Raw genomic sequence first — 16,459 nt, forward strand, 5'->3', positions numbered from 1 at the left:
TGTGTGTGTGTGTGTGTGTGTGTGTGCGCGCATGTGTGTGAGTGTGTGTGCCTGTGTGTGTGTACGTGTGAGTGTGAGTGTGTGTGTGTGTGAGTGAGAGTGTGTGTGTGTGTGTACGTGTGTGTGTGAGTGTGTGTGTGCCTGTGTGTGTGCCTGTGTGTGTGAGTGTGGAGAGTGTGTGTGTGTGTGTGTGTGAGTTTGTGTGCCTGTGTGTGTGTGTGTGTGTGTGTGTGTGTGTGTGTGTGTGTGTGTGTGTGCGCGCATGTGTGTGAGTGTGTGTGCCTGTGTGTGTGTATGTGTGTGCGCGCATGTGTGTGAGTGTGTGTGTGTGTGTTTGTGGGCTTCAGATTGCCTTCAGATGGGGCAGCAGCTTGCCTGCATTAGTGTCCAGCGGTTTGTTTTGGTCGCGCCCGATGATGTCATCATTTCCCCTGATTACGATCCATTTACATTGGACAGGCTACAGGACAGTTGTGTGGGTGAGGAAGTGGGAGGGGCCTAATGATGCTATGCATTAGAACAGAGTCCGTGTCATCTCAGTGGGAGGGGCCTAATGATGCTAGGCATTAGAACAGAGTCCGTGTCATCTCATTGTGAGGGGATTCGTCATCCATAGAGCCTGTGTCACCTTAGTGGGAGGGGCTTATGATTCATTCGTCAGTTGTGGCTACAGACGTTGTGACGTGTCTCTTGTGTCTGTTGTCTTAATGACGTGTCCCTTGTGTGTGTTGTCTTAATGACGTGTCCCTTGTGTGTGTTGTCTTAATGACGTCTGTTGTCTGTTGTCTTAATGTGACGTGTCTCTTGTGTGTGTGTTTTTGCAGTGGGCCAGACGGATGGCGCTGCCGAGAAGGACGACATTCCGGAGACGATGGAAGAGAACGAGGCGAACGGGGAGACGGAGGAGAGAAAATCCGCCGATGCTGACATCGTCACGACGACCGAGGACAAAACCGCCGAGGACGCGCCCGCAGAGACCAGCGAGGTGGGATTCAAGAAGATCTTCCGCTTCGTGGGCTTCAAGTTCACCCTGAAGAAGGACAAGAATGAGAAGGCGGAGCCTGTGAAGCTGCTGACGGGGGAGAAGAAGGAGGAGCAGACTGAGGGAGGGGCCAAAGAGGAGCCCGCTGCCGATGAAACCACGGAAACCGAGGAGAAGGGGGCCAAGGCAGAGACCACGGCAGAGATCGCACTTGAGCCGACTGACACCGAAGAGGCGGAGAAGATGGAGGCTGTAGATGCCGAGCCATCCGCAGAGGGCACTGCTGAGATGCCAGGGGAAGAGTCCGAGACACCGGCCGAGTCTGCCGTCAGCCCCGTAGCCCATGAGACGCAGAAAGAGTCCGAGACACCGCCGAAGTCTGCCAGCCCCGCCTGTGGGAGACTTGGTCGCCCTTCAAGAGGTTCTTCACCCAGGGCATCTTCTCCAACCTGAGGAAGAAGACCAGCTTCAAGAAGGCCAAAGAGGAGGAGCCAGCGAAGGAGACACCTGCTGGAGAGGACATCAAAGAGGCAGAAGAGAAGGAGAAACCTGAGGAGGCTGCAAAGGAGCAGAATGAGGAGGTGGCAGTTGAGAAGGCCGAGGAGGCTGCAGAGGAGAAGAATGAGGAGGTGGCAGCGGCTCCAGCTGAAGAAGCAGAGAAGGCCGCAGCAGAACCGGAAGCATCCGCTGAGAATCCAGCAGAACCACCTGCAGAACAAGAACTTGCCAAGGAGGAACCCATCCCAGAGGCAGCTGCCAGTCCAACCGAGGAGCCTAAAGAGCAGGATGAGGTCGCCGCAGAGTCGATTGCAGAGGCCGCTGTAGAGGTCGCTGTAGAGGTCGCTGTGCCAGCTGAGGCAGCTGATCCCGCCCTGGCGTCTGAGGTTGAGGAGGCTCCTGCAGAGGAGGCCAAACCCACAGGGGAGGAGGTGGAGCCAAGCCCTGAGGTCCCCCCTGCTGAGGCCAGTCCAGAGGCTGAGATCATCTCATCCCAGGAGAAGGTGAAGGCCCAAGGAAGCCCCCTGAAGAAGCTCTTCACAGGTGCAGGCCTGAAGAAGCTGTCCTCCAAAAAGCCAAAGCAGAAGAAAGAGACCAAACTGACCGAACCAGGCGAGCACGCCGCTGCTGAGCAGCTTCTAACCTCCACAGAGTCCGCAGACAGCCAAAAACCTGACAGCGGCCCGTCCTCCCCCGAGGAGTCTGGCGAGCACGTCGTTAGTGAGATCGCTCCCGCTGAGGCCGGCCAGGAGGCCTCCACATCGGACGGGGAGAAGAAGAAGGACAGCCTCCTGCCCTGGGCGTCCTTCAAGAAGCTGGTGACCCCAAAGAAGAGAGTCAAGAGGTCCTCAGAGAGCGAGGACGAGGCGCCTGCCAGCGACAAACCCAAATCCGCCACTCTGTCCTCCACAGAGAGTGCTGCCTCTGCTGAGAAAGCAGAGGAACCAAAATCCACAGAGCCTGAAGCTGAGTCAACAGCTGAACCTCAAGCTGAAGAAGAGAGTGCTGAAGCAGCAACTGAACCTAAAGTTGAGGAGAGTGCGGAACCAGCAACTGAAGCTACAGTTGAGGAGAGCCTTGAAGCTAGAGAGGAATCTAAAGATGAACTGAAGGCTGAACCAAAAGCTGAGAAGGTGGACTCCACTACAGAGGAGCCTAAAAAGAAGATGGACACGTCCATGTCATGGGAGGCGCTGATCTGCGTGGGCTCGGCCAAAAAGAGAGCCAGGAAGACATCGGACTCTGAAGACGAGGACACCAAACTGGAGGAGGAAGTTTTGCAATCAGGAGAGGAACAGGCCAAGACAGCAGAATCCCCTCTGGGAACCTCCCAGGAAGCTGACAATGAGAACCTGGCATCTTCACCTGAACCGGAGGGAGAGCTGGTCTCCACTTGGGAATCTTTCAAAAGGCTGGTCACCTCCAGGAAGAAGAAATCCGACGATAAGGCCGAGGACATGTCGGGTGCAGAGCAGACGCTCTCGGACAGCGATATCCCGAAAGAGGAGTCTTCCTTCTCGCTCAAGAAGCTCATCCCCCGTCGGAAGAAGAAGTCGGATGGAAAGCAGGGGCCCGTGTCCTCAGACGTGGGCTCCACGGAGGAGGACTCCGACACACCCGCAGTCGTGCCTCTCTCTGAGTACGACAACGAGCCCGCCGAGCCAACAACCGAGGCAACAGAAGACACAAAAGAGTCACAGCTGGAGGAGGCGGCCGCTGCCGCATCTGTGAAAGCATCTGCTGCCGAGGATCGCTCGCCTTCCTGGATCTCGGCTGCGGTGGTGGAGGACCTCGAGGAGGACACCAAGCAGCTGAGCGACATCCCGGAGGAAGGTGACACAGCCGGCACACCCAAGTCCACAGATAACACCATCGCCGAGGACATCGTGGAACTCACCTCTGAGGCTGTGACGGCCCTGGAGCAGCCACCTGAGCCCTCCGCTGCCGAGGAAACTGAGATGGTTTCTGCCATGTCCCGAATCTCTGCGTCCCCCGTCACCTCTGGCGAGGCCACCCCTGTGATGAAGGTCGAGGCCGTTCTCCAGGAGGCAGTGGAGGCTGTCATACCTGCTGTCACCACGGTAACTATTGCTGAGGACCAGCAAGAGGTTGCCACAGTGACCACGGACTCCCAGGAGGCCGAAGCGGCCAGTGTGGAGGAGAAAGCTGTCCTGGTACCTCACCAGGTGACGGAGGCCACCAACATCTGCACCGGCCTTGACGTGGAGACCTTGGAGACTGCCGAGGTCGAGATGCCCGTGCCTGCTGTGGAGGGCATGAGTGCTGTCGCTGAGGTCATTGCCACTGAGGTGGCCGTGGAGGAGAAGACAGAGCATCCAGAGGAGGCAGCTGCCACCGAGGACAAAGTCCACAAAGCCGAGGTCCAGGAAGTCCAGACAGAGGAGGCTTCCGCTCCCGTGGAGAACGCTGTAGAGGAGACCCCCAAGACGGAGGAGGTCGTGGACGCTCCGGAGGCAGAGCTGGTCAACGAGATCCAGGAGACACCGGCAGTGAAGGTGGCCGTCATCAGCGTGGCGCCGGCAGAGGCGGAACATCTGGAGGAACCGCTGGTGGAGGAGAAGATGGAGCCCGAGGGCCCGGCCGAGCCAGCGGTGGAGCAGCCCGTCTGTACCCAGACCGTCGAGGTCACCGAAGTGGCAGTGGTGGAGGGTGAGGAGGTTACGCGTCTGCAGGATGCCGACGAGGCCGCTGCCGAGGTGGAGCTTGCACCAGCGAAGGAGGTCGCTGAAGCCGTAACCGAGAAAGTGACCACATCCCTGTCGGACGCACCTGTGACCGAGGGGTCTGAGGGGAAGGAGGCCCCGATTGCTGTTGTGGCAGCGACTGAAGAAGTTGCCGTTGCCAAGGAAACAGTGTGTGTCATTAGTCCATTAGAAACCGCTGACACCCTGACTGCAGAGATCAAAGATGAGGTTGTCATGGAAAATGTAGCCATTGCTGAACCCACGGTGTGCGAGGCGATTCAAGTGCAGGTGGAGGAGGTGGAGGAGGTAACGGCTGCCCCTGCAGTGGAAGCCGGTGTGGAGGCCGTGTCCACCAAGGACAGCGTGGTGGTGGAGGAGGTGTGTGAGGAGGTGCAGGATGCTCCGGAGCCAACACACGCAGAGCAGACAGAGGTGGAGGTCATCGAGGAGCAGAGCTCTGTGATCGTCCAGACGATCATCCAGAACATCATGGAGAACATCTCTGAGATGTCGAAGGACACAGAAAGTGAGGAGGCAGAAGCCCCAGAAACAGTCCCCGCTGAGCTTGAAGTCACAGAAACAGCAGCAACTGCTGTGATCACAGAAACAGCCCCAGAGACAACAGCCCCAGAGACAACAACCACAGAGGTTAAAGCAGAGGAAGAGCTCACAGGTGCTGTCGCAGCAAAACCACCAAAGACCATCGTCCAGGCAGTTCAGATCACAGAGGTGTTCCCGGTCTCCCTCCCCGTCAACATCGCTCCTGTGCATGAGGAGGTGGCTGTCATGAGTGTGGACGGCATCGAGCCGAGCATGGAGGTACCTCAGAAAGAGCAGGAGCCTGAGGAGGAACTCAGAGGCAGTGAAGAGGAACACAAGGTAGAGGAAGATGAGAAGAGAGAGGAAGAGGAGAAGAGAGAGGAAGAGGAGAATCAGGCAGATGGACAAAGTAAAGTCAAGACAGAACCTGAGCAAGTGACACAAGACGCATCTGCCATCACAGAAACCCAGGAGGCACCTGGAGGAAGGACAAGCAAGCAGAAACGCCGAGACGCCCACAACAGATGAACCCAGCAGAAAGGTGAAACGAAGAGTACGTAACAGAATAACTCCAAGCACAGCAGAAACGACCGAGTAACAAGGAGAACAGAGGAACCCAGCACAGCAGAAACGCCGAGGGAGCCATCAACAGAGGGAATAAGCGCAGCAGAATAATGAGGCAGCTGGAGCACAGGAACAGCTCAGTAGAAATGACCGAGGCCGCCGGAGCAGAGGAACCCAGCGCAGTAGAAATGACCGAGGCCGCTGTAACAGAAACGACCGAGGCCGCCGTAGCAGAGGAACCCAGTGCAGCGGTTGCCACGGCAGCTAGCGGGGACTCCTCTGGCCAAGACATGCAGAGCTCCTCAGACCTGCCGGCTCATGGCCCCGCCCCCGACGCAGACCTGAAGGACCTGGCCACAGCACTGGACGAACCCCAGGCGGAGAACCCCACAGCGGACAGCCAGACCCAGGCGGAGAACCCCACAGCACTGGACAAGCCCCAGGCGGAGAACCCCACAGCGGACAGCCAGACCCAGGCGGAGAACCCCACAGCACTGGACGAGCCCCAGGCGGAGAACCCCACAGCGGACAGCCAGACCCAGGCGGAGAACCCCACAGCGGACAGCCAGACCCAGGTGGAGCCTGCCGCTCAGGACGCACCTGCACTGGCTGAGAACACAGTGAACGCACAGGAAGTGATGGAGCACGTCCTGGAGGAGGTGGTGAGGGAGATCGAGCCCATTTCCACCGAGATCGCAACCGTATCATGAGCAGGTCAGTCACACACCTACTCTCAACAGTCTTCCACATCACTTTAGATAGCCACACACACTCTCAACTCCAACATACTCCACTTTAGATGCATGCCACACACACTCAACCTAACATACTCACTTTAGATGGCGCTCTACACACACTTAATCTAACACACTCAATCGCTCTACACACACTCAATCTAACACACTCACCAAATACTACACATAGACTTACTAAAATACACCCAACATATACTCACTAACATACACCCAACCTAGACTCACTAACATACACCCAACATAGACTCACTAACATACACCCAACATAGACTCACTAACATAGACTCACTAACATACACCCAACATAGACTCACTAACATAGACTCACTAACATACACCCAACCTAGACTCACTAACATACACCCAACCTAAACTCACTAACCTAGACTCACTAACCTAGACTCACTAACATAGACTCACTAACATAGACTCACCATACCATATTTTAATACAAACTCCTACAACTCCTACAACACACACTCACATCTTAGTTAACATACAGAACAACCATAATCCTCAAAGCATCCTCTATACACTCAATTCTATACACTCAGCAAACTACGATTGACTACAATTGACTACAGTGTGCCAAACTTGTGAATCGAATTGTAACATAAATCACAACTTGGTCAAATGAACACAAGAAGTAGGCTATGCGTGTTTCAAATTGAAATTGTTGTTAGACACTTATCGCACGACAAGTATCCGCGTTGGTACACAGTGTGGCACACTAGCTTTAGTTAGCATCAACAGATAGCAACTTGCAAACGTTTCTAATGGTAAACTATGCCTCTGGCTTACAGTTGGCTATAAACCACGCTCACCTGTGGTGTTCATTACTTCCTACTCCAATAAGAGACAGTTTTGAATGAAACCATAGTCTGATTTAATGCTACAGTTACCCTTAATAAATAGTTTTGATTTGCAGCCTATGGATTGTAGCACTGTCGACCAAATGAAGAAGCTTTACTTAGTAGCCTATGGATTGTAGCACTGTCGACCAAATGAAGACAGCAACAAGCAGCATAAGCAACATATACAATCAGCAACTTTGTGTCCACAAATAAATAGTTGGTCAAGTTTATTTAAATCATCTTCATCTATAATGCTGCCCTATGGAGCGCAGCTACCAGCAATAATATTCAATACTCCCAAGATGGCGCACATACGGAAATTCACATTTTTGACGTCAAATTTATGACGTTGGTGGCGACACCTAATGGCTTGATTAGCTATTTTCTCTACTCATCGCCATAGAGCTTCAGCAGCGTCAGTCTTCTTCTGATGTCTATGGTCATTACTCATCTACTGTCTATGGTCATTACTCATCTACTGTCTATGGTCATTACTCATCTACTGTCTATGGTCATTACTCATCTCCATAGAGCTTCAGCAGTGTCAGTCTTCTTCTACTGTCTATGGTCATTACTCATCTCCATAGAGCTTCAGCAGTGTCAGTCTTCTTCTACTGTCTATGGTCATTACTCATCTCCATAGAGCTTCAGCAGTGTCAGTCTTCTTCTGATGTCTATGGTCATTACTCATCTACTGTCTATGGTCATTACTCATCTCCTGTCTATGGTCATTACTCATCTACTGTCTATGGTCATTACTCATCTCCATAGAGCTTCAGCAGTGTCAGTCTTCTTCTACTGTCTATGGTCATTACTCATCTCCCATCCAAAGTTACACTGCTGCCACCTAGCGGGTCAGTTCTCTAGCACATTCTCTGTTTACAAGCCTGATTTTCAGTGACAAGCTCCGCCAGATCCTTCCACAGCCCGCCCCCTTGAAAAACGTAATTGACATCAATGGCAGTCAACGGTTGTATTTAAATTGACGTCTATAGACGTCAGTGGCAGCCAGTGAGTTAAACAAGCTTACTTTTGTCTGTGATGTTTGCCAGTAGTAAAGTAAGTTAGTAGTAAAAATGGAAACAAACAGCAGAATATCCTCAGTGTCAGGGTTAGGGTCAGGGTTAGGGGGTAGGGTCAGGAGTCAGGGTTAGGGGGTAGGGTTAGGGGGTTGGGTCAGGGTTAGGGGTCAGGGTCAGGGTTAGGGGGTTGGGTCAGGGTCAGGGTTAGGGGTCAGGGTTAGGGGGTTGGGTCAGGGTCAGGGGTCAGGGGGTTGGGTCAGGGTTAGGGGTCAGGGGGTTGGGTTAGGGGATTGGGTCAGGGTTAGGGGTCAGGGTCAGAGGGTTGGGGAGTGTTTGTGGGCCGCCAGAGACCATTCAGATCTGACCTTACTGGCCCCATCAGTGCTGTGGGGTTGCCGGGTCAACACACACACACACATAGAGAGAGACAGAGTCGCCAGGTCAACACACACACACACACACACACACAGACAGAGTCGCCGGGCCTTTAAAAGCGTCAGAGTGCGCTGCGTTTATTAGGGGTGGACAGGCCGCGCTGCCTGCCTCCTGCCCGATGAAAAAGCTTTTGTTCCGTGCGGCGGTAACCAGGGTAACCAGGGGACCCTCCATATCAAAGCTGGAATGCCACGCAGGGCAGATGAACTTGTGCTGACAGACTGATTACTATTCACCCCTGACACACACACACACACAGACATGCACACTACACACACAGAGAGACACACACACTACACACACACAGATGTACACACACACACACACACGCGCACACGCACACACACACACACACACACAGATGCGCACACACACACACACACACACACACACACACACACCACACACACACAGACATGCACACACACACACACACCACACACACACACACACAGCAACACACATGCACACACACACTGAGGCCCTACGTCCAGAAGCGTGGTAGGACAGACCTTTAATGGGTTCGGCGGTTGAGATGGATAATTTGACACAATGTATTTAGTAATTCCATTCTCAACCCCACACACACACCCCACCTCTAAACACACACACACACACACACCACTCTAAACACACACACACACACACCACTCTAAACACACACACACACACACCCCACCTCTAAACACACACACTGGCTGTGTCAGTGTCAGCAGTGTGTGTGTGTGTGTGTGCAGTGTGTGTGTGTGTGCAGTGTGTGTGTGTGTGTGTGCAGTGTGTGTGTGTGTGTGTGTGCAGTGTGTGTGTGTGTGTGTGCAGTGTGTGTGTGTGTGCAGTGTGTGTGTGTTTCTGTGTGTGTGTGTGTGTTTGTGTTGCTGTGTGGAGTGTGTGTGTGCGTGTGTGTGTGTGTGCAGTGTGTGTTTCTGTGTGTGTGTGTGTGTGTTTGTGTTGCTGTGTGGAGTGTGTGTGTGCGTGTGTGTGTGTGTTTCTGTGTGTGTGTGCGTGCGTGCGTGCGTGCGTGCGTGTGTGCGTGCGTGCTTTGCTTGCTGGCTTTGGTGCAGGAGTGAGCTCCCCTCCCCTGTACCTCTGCAGTAACTCACTGAGGAACTCAAAAACAGAGAGAGAGAGAGGAGAGAGAGAGAGGAGAGGAGAGAGAGAGGAGAGAGAGGGAGGAGAGGGAGAGAGGAGGAGGAGAGAGGGAGAGAGAGGGAGAGAGGAGGAGAGAGAGAGAGAGGGATGAGGAGGAGAGAGAGAGGGAGAAAGAGAGAGAGAGAGTGAGAGGGAGGGAGAGAGAAAGAGAGAGGGATGAGAGGAGAGAGAGAGAGAGAGAGAGAGAGAGAGAGGAGGAGAGAGAGAGAGGAGAGGGAGAGAGAGAGGGAGGGAGAGAGAGAGGGAGAGAGAGGAAGAGAGAGGAGAGGGAGAGGGAGAGAGAGAGGGAGAGAGAGAGAGAGGGATGAGAGGAGAGAGAGAGGGAGAAAGAGAGAGAGAGAGGAGAGGGAGAGAGGAGAGGGGGAGAGAGAGAGAGAGGAGAGGGAGAGAGGGAGAGAGAGGGAGGAGGAAAGAGAGAGGGAGGAGGAGAGAGAGGGAGGGAGGAAAGAGAGAGGGAGGGAGGAGAGGGAGAGAGAGGGAGGGAGGAAAGAGAGAGGGAGAGAGGAGAGGGGCAGACAATTAAAGAGGAATACAGGAAGTCATAAGCAATAAAATGGAGCTTTGAGAGCAGACACAGTGTGTGTGTGTGTGTGTAAGTGTTTGAGAGCAGACAGGCAGAGACACTGTGTGTGTGTGTGTGTGTGTGTGTTTGAGAGCAGACACAGGCAGACACTGTGTGTGTGTGTGTGTAAAAGGTTTGAGAGCAGACACAGGCAGAGACACTGTGTGTGTGTGTGTGTGCGTTTGAGAGCAGACACAGGCAGAGACATGTGTGTGTGTGTGTGTGTTGAGAGCAGACAGGCAGAGACACTGTGTGTGTGTGTGTGTGTGTGTGCGTTTGAGAGCAGACACAGGCAGACACTGTGTGTGTGTGTGTGTGTGTTTGAGAGCAGACACAGGCAGAGACACTGTGTGTGTGTGTGTGTGCTTGAGAGCAGACAGGCAGAGACACTGTGTGTGTGTGTAAAAGGCTGAGAGCAGACACAGAGCAGAGACACTGTGTGTGTGTGTGCTGAGAGCAGACAGGCAGAGACACTGTGTGTGTGTGTGTGTGTGTGCGTTGAGCAGACACAGGCAGAGACACTGTGTGTGTGTGTGTGTGTGTGTGCTGCTTGAGAGCAGACACAGAGACACTGTGTGTGTGTGTGTGTGTTTGAGAGCAGACACAGGCAGAGACACTGTGTGTGTGTGTGTGTGTGTGCGTTTGAGAGCAGACACAGGCAGAGACACTGTGTGTGTGTGTGTGTGTGTGCGTTTGAGAGCAGACACAGGCAGAGACACTGTGTGTGTGTGTGTGCATGCTTGAGAGCAGACAGGCAGAGACACTGTGTGTGTGTGTGTGCTGCTTGAGAGCAGACACAGGCAGAGACACTGTGTGTGTGTGTGTGTGTGTGCGTTTGAGAGCAGACACAGGCAGAGACACTGTGTGTGTGTAAAAGGTTTGAGAGCAGACACAGGCAGAGACACCTGTGTGTGTGTGTGTAAAAGGCTGAGAGCAGACACAGGCAGAGACACTGTGTGTGTGTGTGTGTGTGTGTGTGTTGAGAGCAGACACAGCAGAGACACTGTGTGTGTGTGTGTGTGTGCGCTTGAGAGCAGACACAGGCAGAGAGACACTGTGTGTGTGTAAAAGGCTGAGAGCAGACACAGGCAGAGACACTGTGTGTGTGTGTGTGTGTGTGTGTGTGTGCACATAAGACACAGGCAGAGACACTGTGTGTGTGTGTGTGTGTGTGCGCTTGAGAGCAGACACAGGCAGAGACACACTGTGTGTGTGTGTGTGTGTGCGCTTGAGAGCAGACACAGGCAGAGACACTGTGTGTGTGTGTGTGTGTGTGCGTTTGAGAGCAGACACAGGGAGAGACACTGTGTGCGTGCGTGCGTGCGTGTGCGTGTGTGTGTACTGCATCAGATAGTACTATAAGGGGCCGTCTGGGACATTATTCAGAACTAGCTTGCATATACACATGTAAAACCAAACTCATTCACACACTACTGTATACTGAAAGCCTCACACACATACACCAGTGAAACACTCTCTCACACACACCAGTGAAACACTTTCACACAAACAGCTGAAAAATGTTCTGCTCACATACACAACTGAAAATCTCATACTAATGAAACCTTTTACATACACTGCTGAAACGCTTTCACGCATACTAGTGAAATGCACTCACACACACATATGAAACCATTCACAAACTATAGTGAAACCTCAAACATACTCAACTGAAATGCTCACACAAACAACTGAAATATTAGCTTTTCACAAACAACTGAAAACCTCTCATCGAAACTAGTGAAACCTTTTACATACGCTATTGAAACGCTCTCACGTACATTAGTGAAATGCACTCATATACACAACTGAAGATGTACCTCTCACATACACATGTGAATGAGTTTGATTTTGGATGTGTATATGCACACTAGTTCTGAATCATGTCCCAATCAGCCCTCATAAGAGCTAGGGCTAGGGATAGAGCTAGGGCCAGGGCTAGAGCTAGGGCCAGGGCCAGGGCTAGAGCTAGGGCTAGGGATAGAGCTAGGGATAGAGCTAGGGATAGAGCTAGGGATAGAGCTAGGGATAGAGCTAGGGATAGAGCTAGGGCCAGGGCTAGAGCTAGGGCCAGGATAGGCCAGGATAGAGCTAGGGATAGAGCTAGGGCCAGGGCTAGAGCTAGGGCTAGGGATAGGGCCAGGGATAGAGCTAGGGATAGAGCTAGGGCCAGGGCTAGAGCTAGGGCTAGGGATAGGGCCAGGGATAGAGCTAGGGATAGAGCTAGGGCCAGGGTTGGGGTTAGGGATAATATGTGTGTGTGTGTGTGTGTGCGTTTGAGAGCAGACACAGGCAGAGACACTGTGTGTGTGTGTGTGTGTGCGTTTGAGCAGACACAGGCAGAGACACTGTGTGTGTGTGTGTGTGTGTGTGTGTGTGTGCTGCTTGAGAGCAGACACAGGCAGAGACACTGTGTGTGTGTGTGCTTGAGAGCAGACACAGGCAGAGACACTGTGTGTGTGTGTGCTTGAGAGCAGACACAGGCAGAGACACTGTGTGTGTGTGTGCTTGAGAGCAGACACAGGCAGAGACACTGTGTGTGTGTGTGCTTGAGAGCAGACACAGGCAGAGACACTGTGTGTGTGTGTGCTTGAGAGCAGACACAGGCAGAGACACTGTGTGTGTGTGTGCTTGAGAGCAGACACAGGCAGAGACACTGTGTGTGTGTGTGCTTGAGAGCAGACACAGGCAGAGACACTGTGTGTGTGTGTGCTGCTTGAGAGCAGACACAGGCAGAGACACTGTGTGTGTGTGTGCTGCTTGAGAGCAGACACAGGCAGAGACACTGTGTGTGTGTGTGCGTTTGAGAGCAGACACAGGCAGAGACACTGTGTGTGTGTGTGCTTGAGAGCAGACACAGGCAGAGACACTGTGTGTGTGTGTGCTTGAGAGCAGACACAGGCAGAGACACTGTGTGTGTGTGTGCGTTTGAGAGCAGACACAGGCAGAGACACTGTGTGTGTGTGTGCTGCTTGAGAGCAGACACAGGCAGAGACACTGTGTGTGTGTGTGCTGCTTGAGAGCAGACACAGGCAGAGACACTGTGTGTGTGTGTGCTGCTTGAGAGCAGACACAGGCAGAGACACTGTGTGTGTGTGTGCTTGAGAGCAGACACAGGCAGAGACACTGTGTGTGTGTGTGTGTGTGTGTGTGTGTGTGCTTGAGAGCAGACACAGGCAGAGACACTGTGTGTGTGTGTGCGTTTGAGAGCAGACACAGGCAGAGACACTGTGTGTGTGTGTGCTTGAGAGCAGACACAGGCAGAGACACTGTGTGTGTGTGTGCTTGAGAGCAGACACAGGCAGAGACACTGTGTGTGTGTGTGCTTGAGAGCAGACACAGGCAGAGACACTGTGTGTGTGTGTGCTTGAGAGCAGACACAGGCAGAGACACTGTGTGTGTGTGTGCTTGAGAGCAGACACAGGCAGAGACACTGTGTGTGTGTGTGTGTGCTGCTTGAGAGCAGACACAGGCAGAGACACTGTGTGTGTGTGTGCTTGAGAGCAGACACAGGCAGAGACACTGTGTGTGTGTGTGCTGCTTGAGAGCAGACACAGGCAGAGACACTGTGTGTGTGTGTGCTTGAGAGCAGACACAGGCAGAGACACTGTGTGTGTGTGTGCTTGAGAGCAGACACAGGCAGAGACACTGTGTGTGTGTGTGCTTGAGAGCAGACACAGGCAGAGACACTGTGTGTGTGTGTGCGTTTGAGAGCAGACACAGGCAGAGACACTGTGTGTGTGTGTGTGTTTGAGAGCAGACACAGGCAGAGACACTGTGTGTGTGTGTGTGTGTGTGTGTGTGTGTGTGTGTGTGTGTGTGTGTGTGTGTGCGTTTGAGAGCAGACACAGGCAGAGACACTGTGTGTGTGTGTGTGTGTGTGTGTGTAGTGCTTGAGAGCAGACACAGGCAGAGACACTGTGTGTGTGTGTGTGTGTGTAAGGCTTACATATACAGGCAGAGACACTGTGTGTGTGTGTGTGTGTGCGCTTGAGAGCAGACACAGGCAGAGACACTGTGTGTGTGTGTGTGTGTGCGTTTGACACTGTGTGTGTGTGTGTGTGTGTGTGTGTGTGTTGAGACGCAGACACAGGCAGAGACACTGTGTGTGTGTGTGTGTGTGCGTTTGTGTGTGAACACAGGCAAGCCTGTGTGTGTGTGTGTGTGTGTGTCGTTTGAGAGCAGACACAGGCAGAGACACTGTGTGTGTGTGTCGAGGTGTGTGTGTGTGTGTGTGTGTGTGTGTGTGCGTTTGAGAGCAGACACAGGCACACTGTGTGTGTGTGTGCGTTTGAGAGAACAGCAGAGACACTGTGTGTGTGTGTGTGCGTTTGAAGCAGACACAGGAGACACTGTGTGTGTGTGTAAAAAGGTTTGAGGCAGACAGGCAAGAGACACTGTGTGTGTGTGTGTGTGTGTGCGTTTGAGAGCAGACACAGGCAGAGACACTGTGTGTGTGTGTGTGTGTGTATGCGTTTGAGAGCAGACACAGGCAGAGACACTGTGTGTGTGTGTGTGTGTGTGTGCGTTTGAGAGCAGACACAGGCAGAGACACTGTGTGTGTGTGTGTGTGTGTGTGCGTTTGAGAGCAGACACAGGCAGAGACACTGTGTGTGTGTGTGTGTGTGTGCGTTTGAGAGCAGACACAGGGGAGAGTGTGTGTGTGTGTCGCGTGAGACACAGGGGTGTGCGTGCGTGCGTGTGTGTGTGTGTGTAATCAGATAGTACTATAAGGGGCCGTCTGGGGACATTATTCCAGAACTAGCTTGCATATACACATGTAAAACCAAACTCATTCACACACTACTGTATACTGAAAGCCCTCACACACATACACCAGTGAAACACTCTCTCACACACACCAGTGAAACACTTTCACACAAACAGCTGAAAAATGTTCTGCTCACATACACAACTGAAAATCTCATACTAATGAAACCTTTTACATACACTGCTGAAACGCTTTCACGCATACTAGTGAAATGCACTCACACACACATATGAAACCATTCACAAACTATAGTGAAACCTCAAACATACTCAACTGAAATGCTCACACAAACAACTGAAATATTAGCTTTTTCACAAACAACTGAAAACCCTCTCATCGAAACTAGTGAAACCTTTACATACAGCTATTGAAAGCGGCTCTCAATTACATTAGTGAAAATGCACTCATATACACAACTGAAGATGTACCTCTCACATACACATGTGAATGAGTTTGATTTTGGATGTGTATATGCACACTAGTTCTGAATCATGTCCCAATCAGCCCCTCATAAGAGCTAGGGCTAGGGCCAGGGCCAGGGCTAGGGCCAGGGCCAGGGCTAGGAGCTAGAGCTAGGGCTAGAGCTAGAGCTAGGACTAGGGATAGGGCCAGGGATAGAGCTAGGGATAGAGCTAGGGCCAGGGCTAGAGCCAGGGCTAGGATAGGCCAGGGGATAGAGCTAGGGATAGAGCTAGGGCCAGGGCTAGAGCCAGGGCTAGGATAAAATAGGGACAGAGCCAGGGATAGAGCTAGGCCAGGAGCTAGAGCCAGGGCTAGGGATAGGGCCAGGGATAGAGCTAGGGATAGAGCTAGGGCCAGGGTTGGGGTTAGGGATAATATAAAAGAGCCATTTGTTTGGAAGTAGCATCTCTTGCCTCTATATGTTCAGTGAGATTGTGTGTTTGTGTGTTCAGTGTGAATTGGGATCATGTGTGTTTGTGTGTTCAATGTGATTATTGGGATTATGTGTGTTTGTGGGTTCAGTGTGAATTGGGATTATGTGTGTTTGTGGGTTCAGTGTGAATTGGGATTATGTGTGTTTCTGCTGCTGATCTGCTGCTAATCTCGTGTCTTTCTCCTCTGCAGCCAGCAGGCGGCGCTCATGAGCTGATGCCTAGAGGGACTTCTTCTTCTTCTCCAGCAGAGGGAGCCCTCAACCACAACAAGCCCCAGCACAGACTCACCACACACTCCTCGTCCGTCCAGTCTGACCACACACTTCTCCAGCCCCATGTCATCCGTGGAGGTTCAGCGCCCTGATGAAAACACTCCTCGGACGAGCACCCCCCCACATACACACACTCGGGGGCAGGACGTCCCATCCCTCCTCCTGTGGGGGGGGGGGGTAACAGAACCTTCTCCATCAGCACCAACCCCCGCTTTAAAGGACCTAGCTGCACCCACGCCCTCCTGCCTCACTGCTGATTGGCCTAGAGGCTTGTCATGCAACGTGTGATTCATGTGACGTTTGACTGATGACCTTCAACCTTCCCTCATCCCCATGCTGACAATGTGTGTGCGTGTGAGTGTGTGTGTGTGTGTAAGTGTGTGTTGTACGTATGCAAGTGGTCTGAAAGTGTGAGGGATTATTGTCTTGTATATTGTATTTATAGCTAAACTAT

General features: G+C 52.6%; 1 protein-coding gene across 1 annotated transcript in view; it reads left to right on the plus strand.

Moving 5' to 3' along the window:
* akap12b (A kinase (PRKA) anchor protein 12b) overlaps positions 1-16,209 on the plus strand; it is a 75,261-nt gene extending 59,052 nt beyond the window's left edge. Inside the window, 4 exon segments of the mRNA XM_048249740.1 lie at positions 825-1,375; positions 1,378-5,218; positions 5,302-6,003; positions 15,924-16,209. Of these exon segments, the coding sequence (XP_048105697.1) occupies positions 825-1,375; positions 1,378-5,218; positions 5,302-5,999 (5,090 nt within the window). The 3' untranslated portion in view covers positions 6,000-6,003; positions 15,924-16,209.
* The last annotated feature ends 250 nt before the right edge of the window (positions 16,210-16,459 follow it).

This window comes from Alosa alosa, chromosome 8, assembly GCF_017589495.1.
Source record: "Alosa alosa isolate M-15738 ecotype Scorff River chromosome 8, AALO_Geno_1.1, whole genome shotgun sequence".
NCBI lineage: Eukaryota > Metazoa > Chordata > Actinopteri > Clupeiformes > Clupeidae > Alosa > Alosa alosa.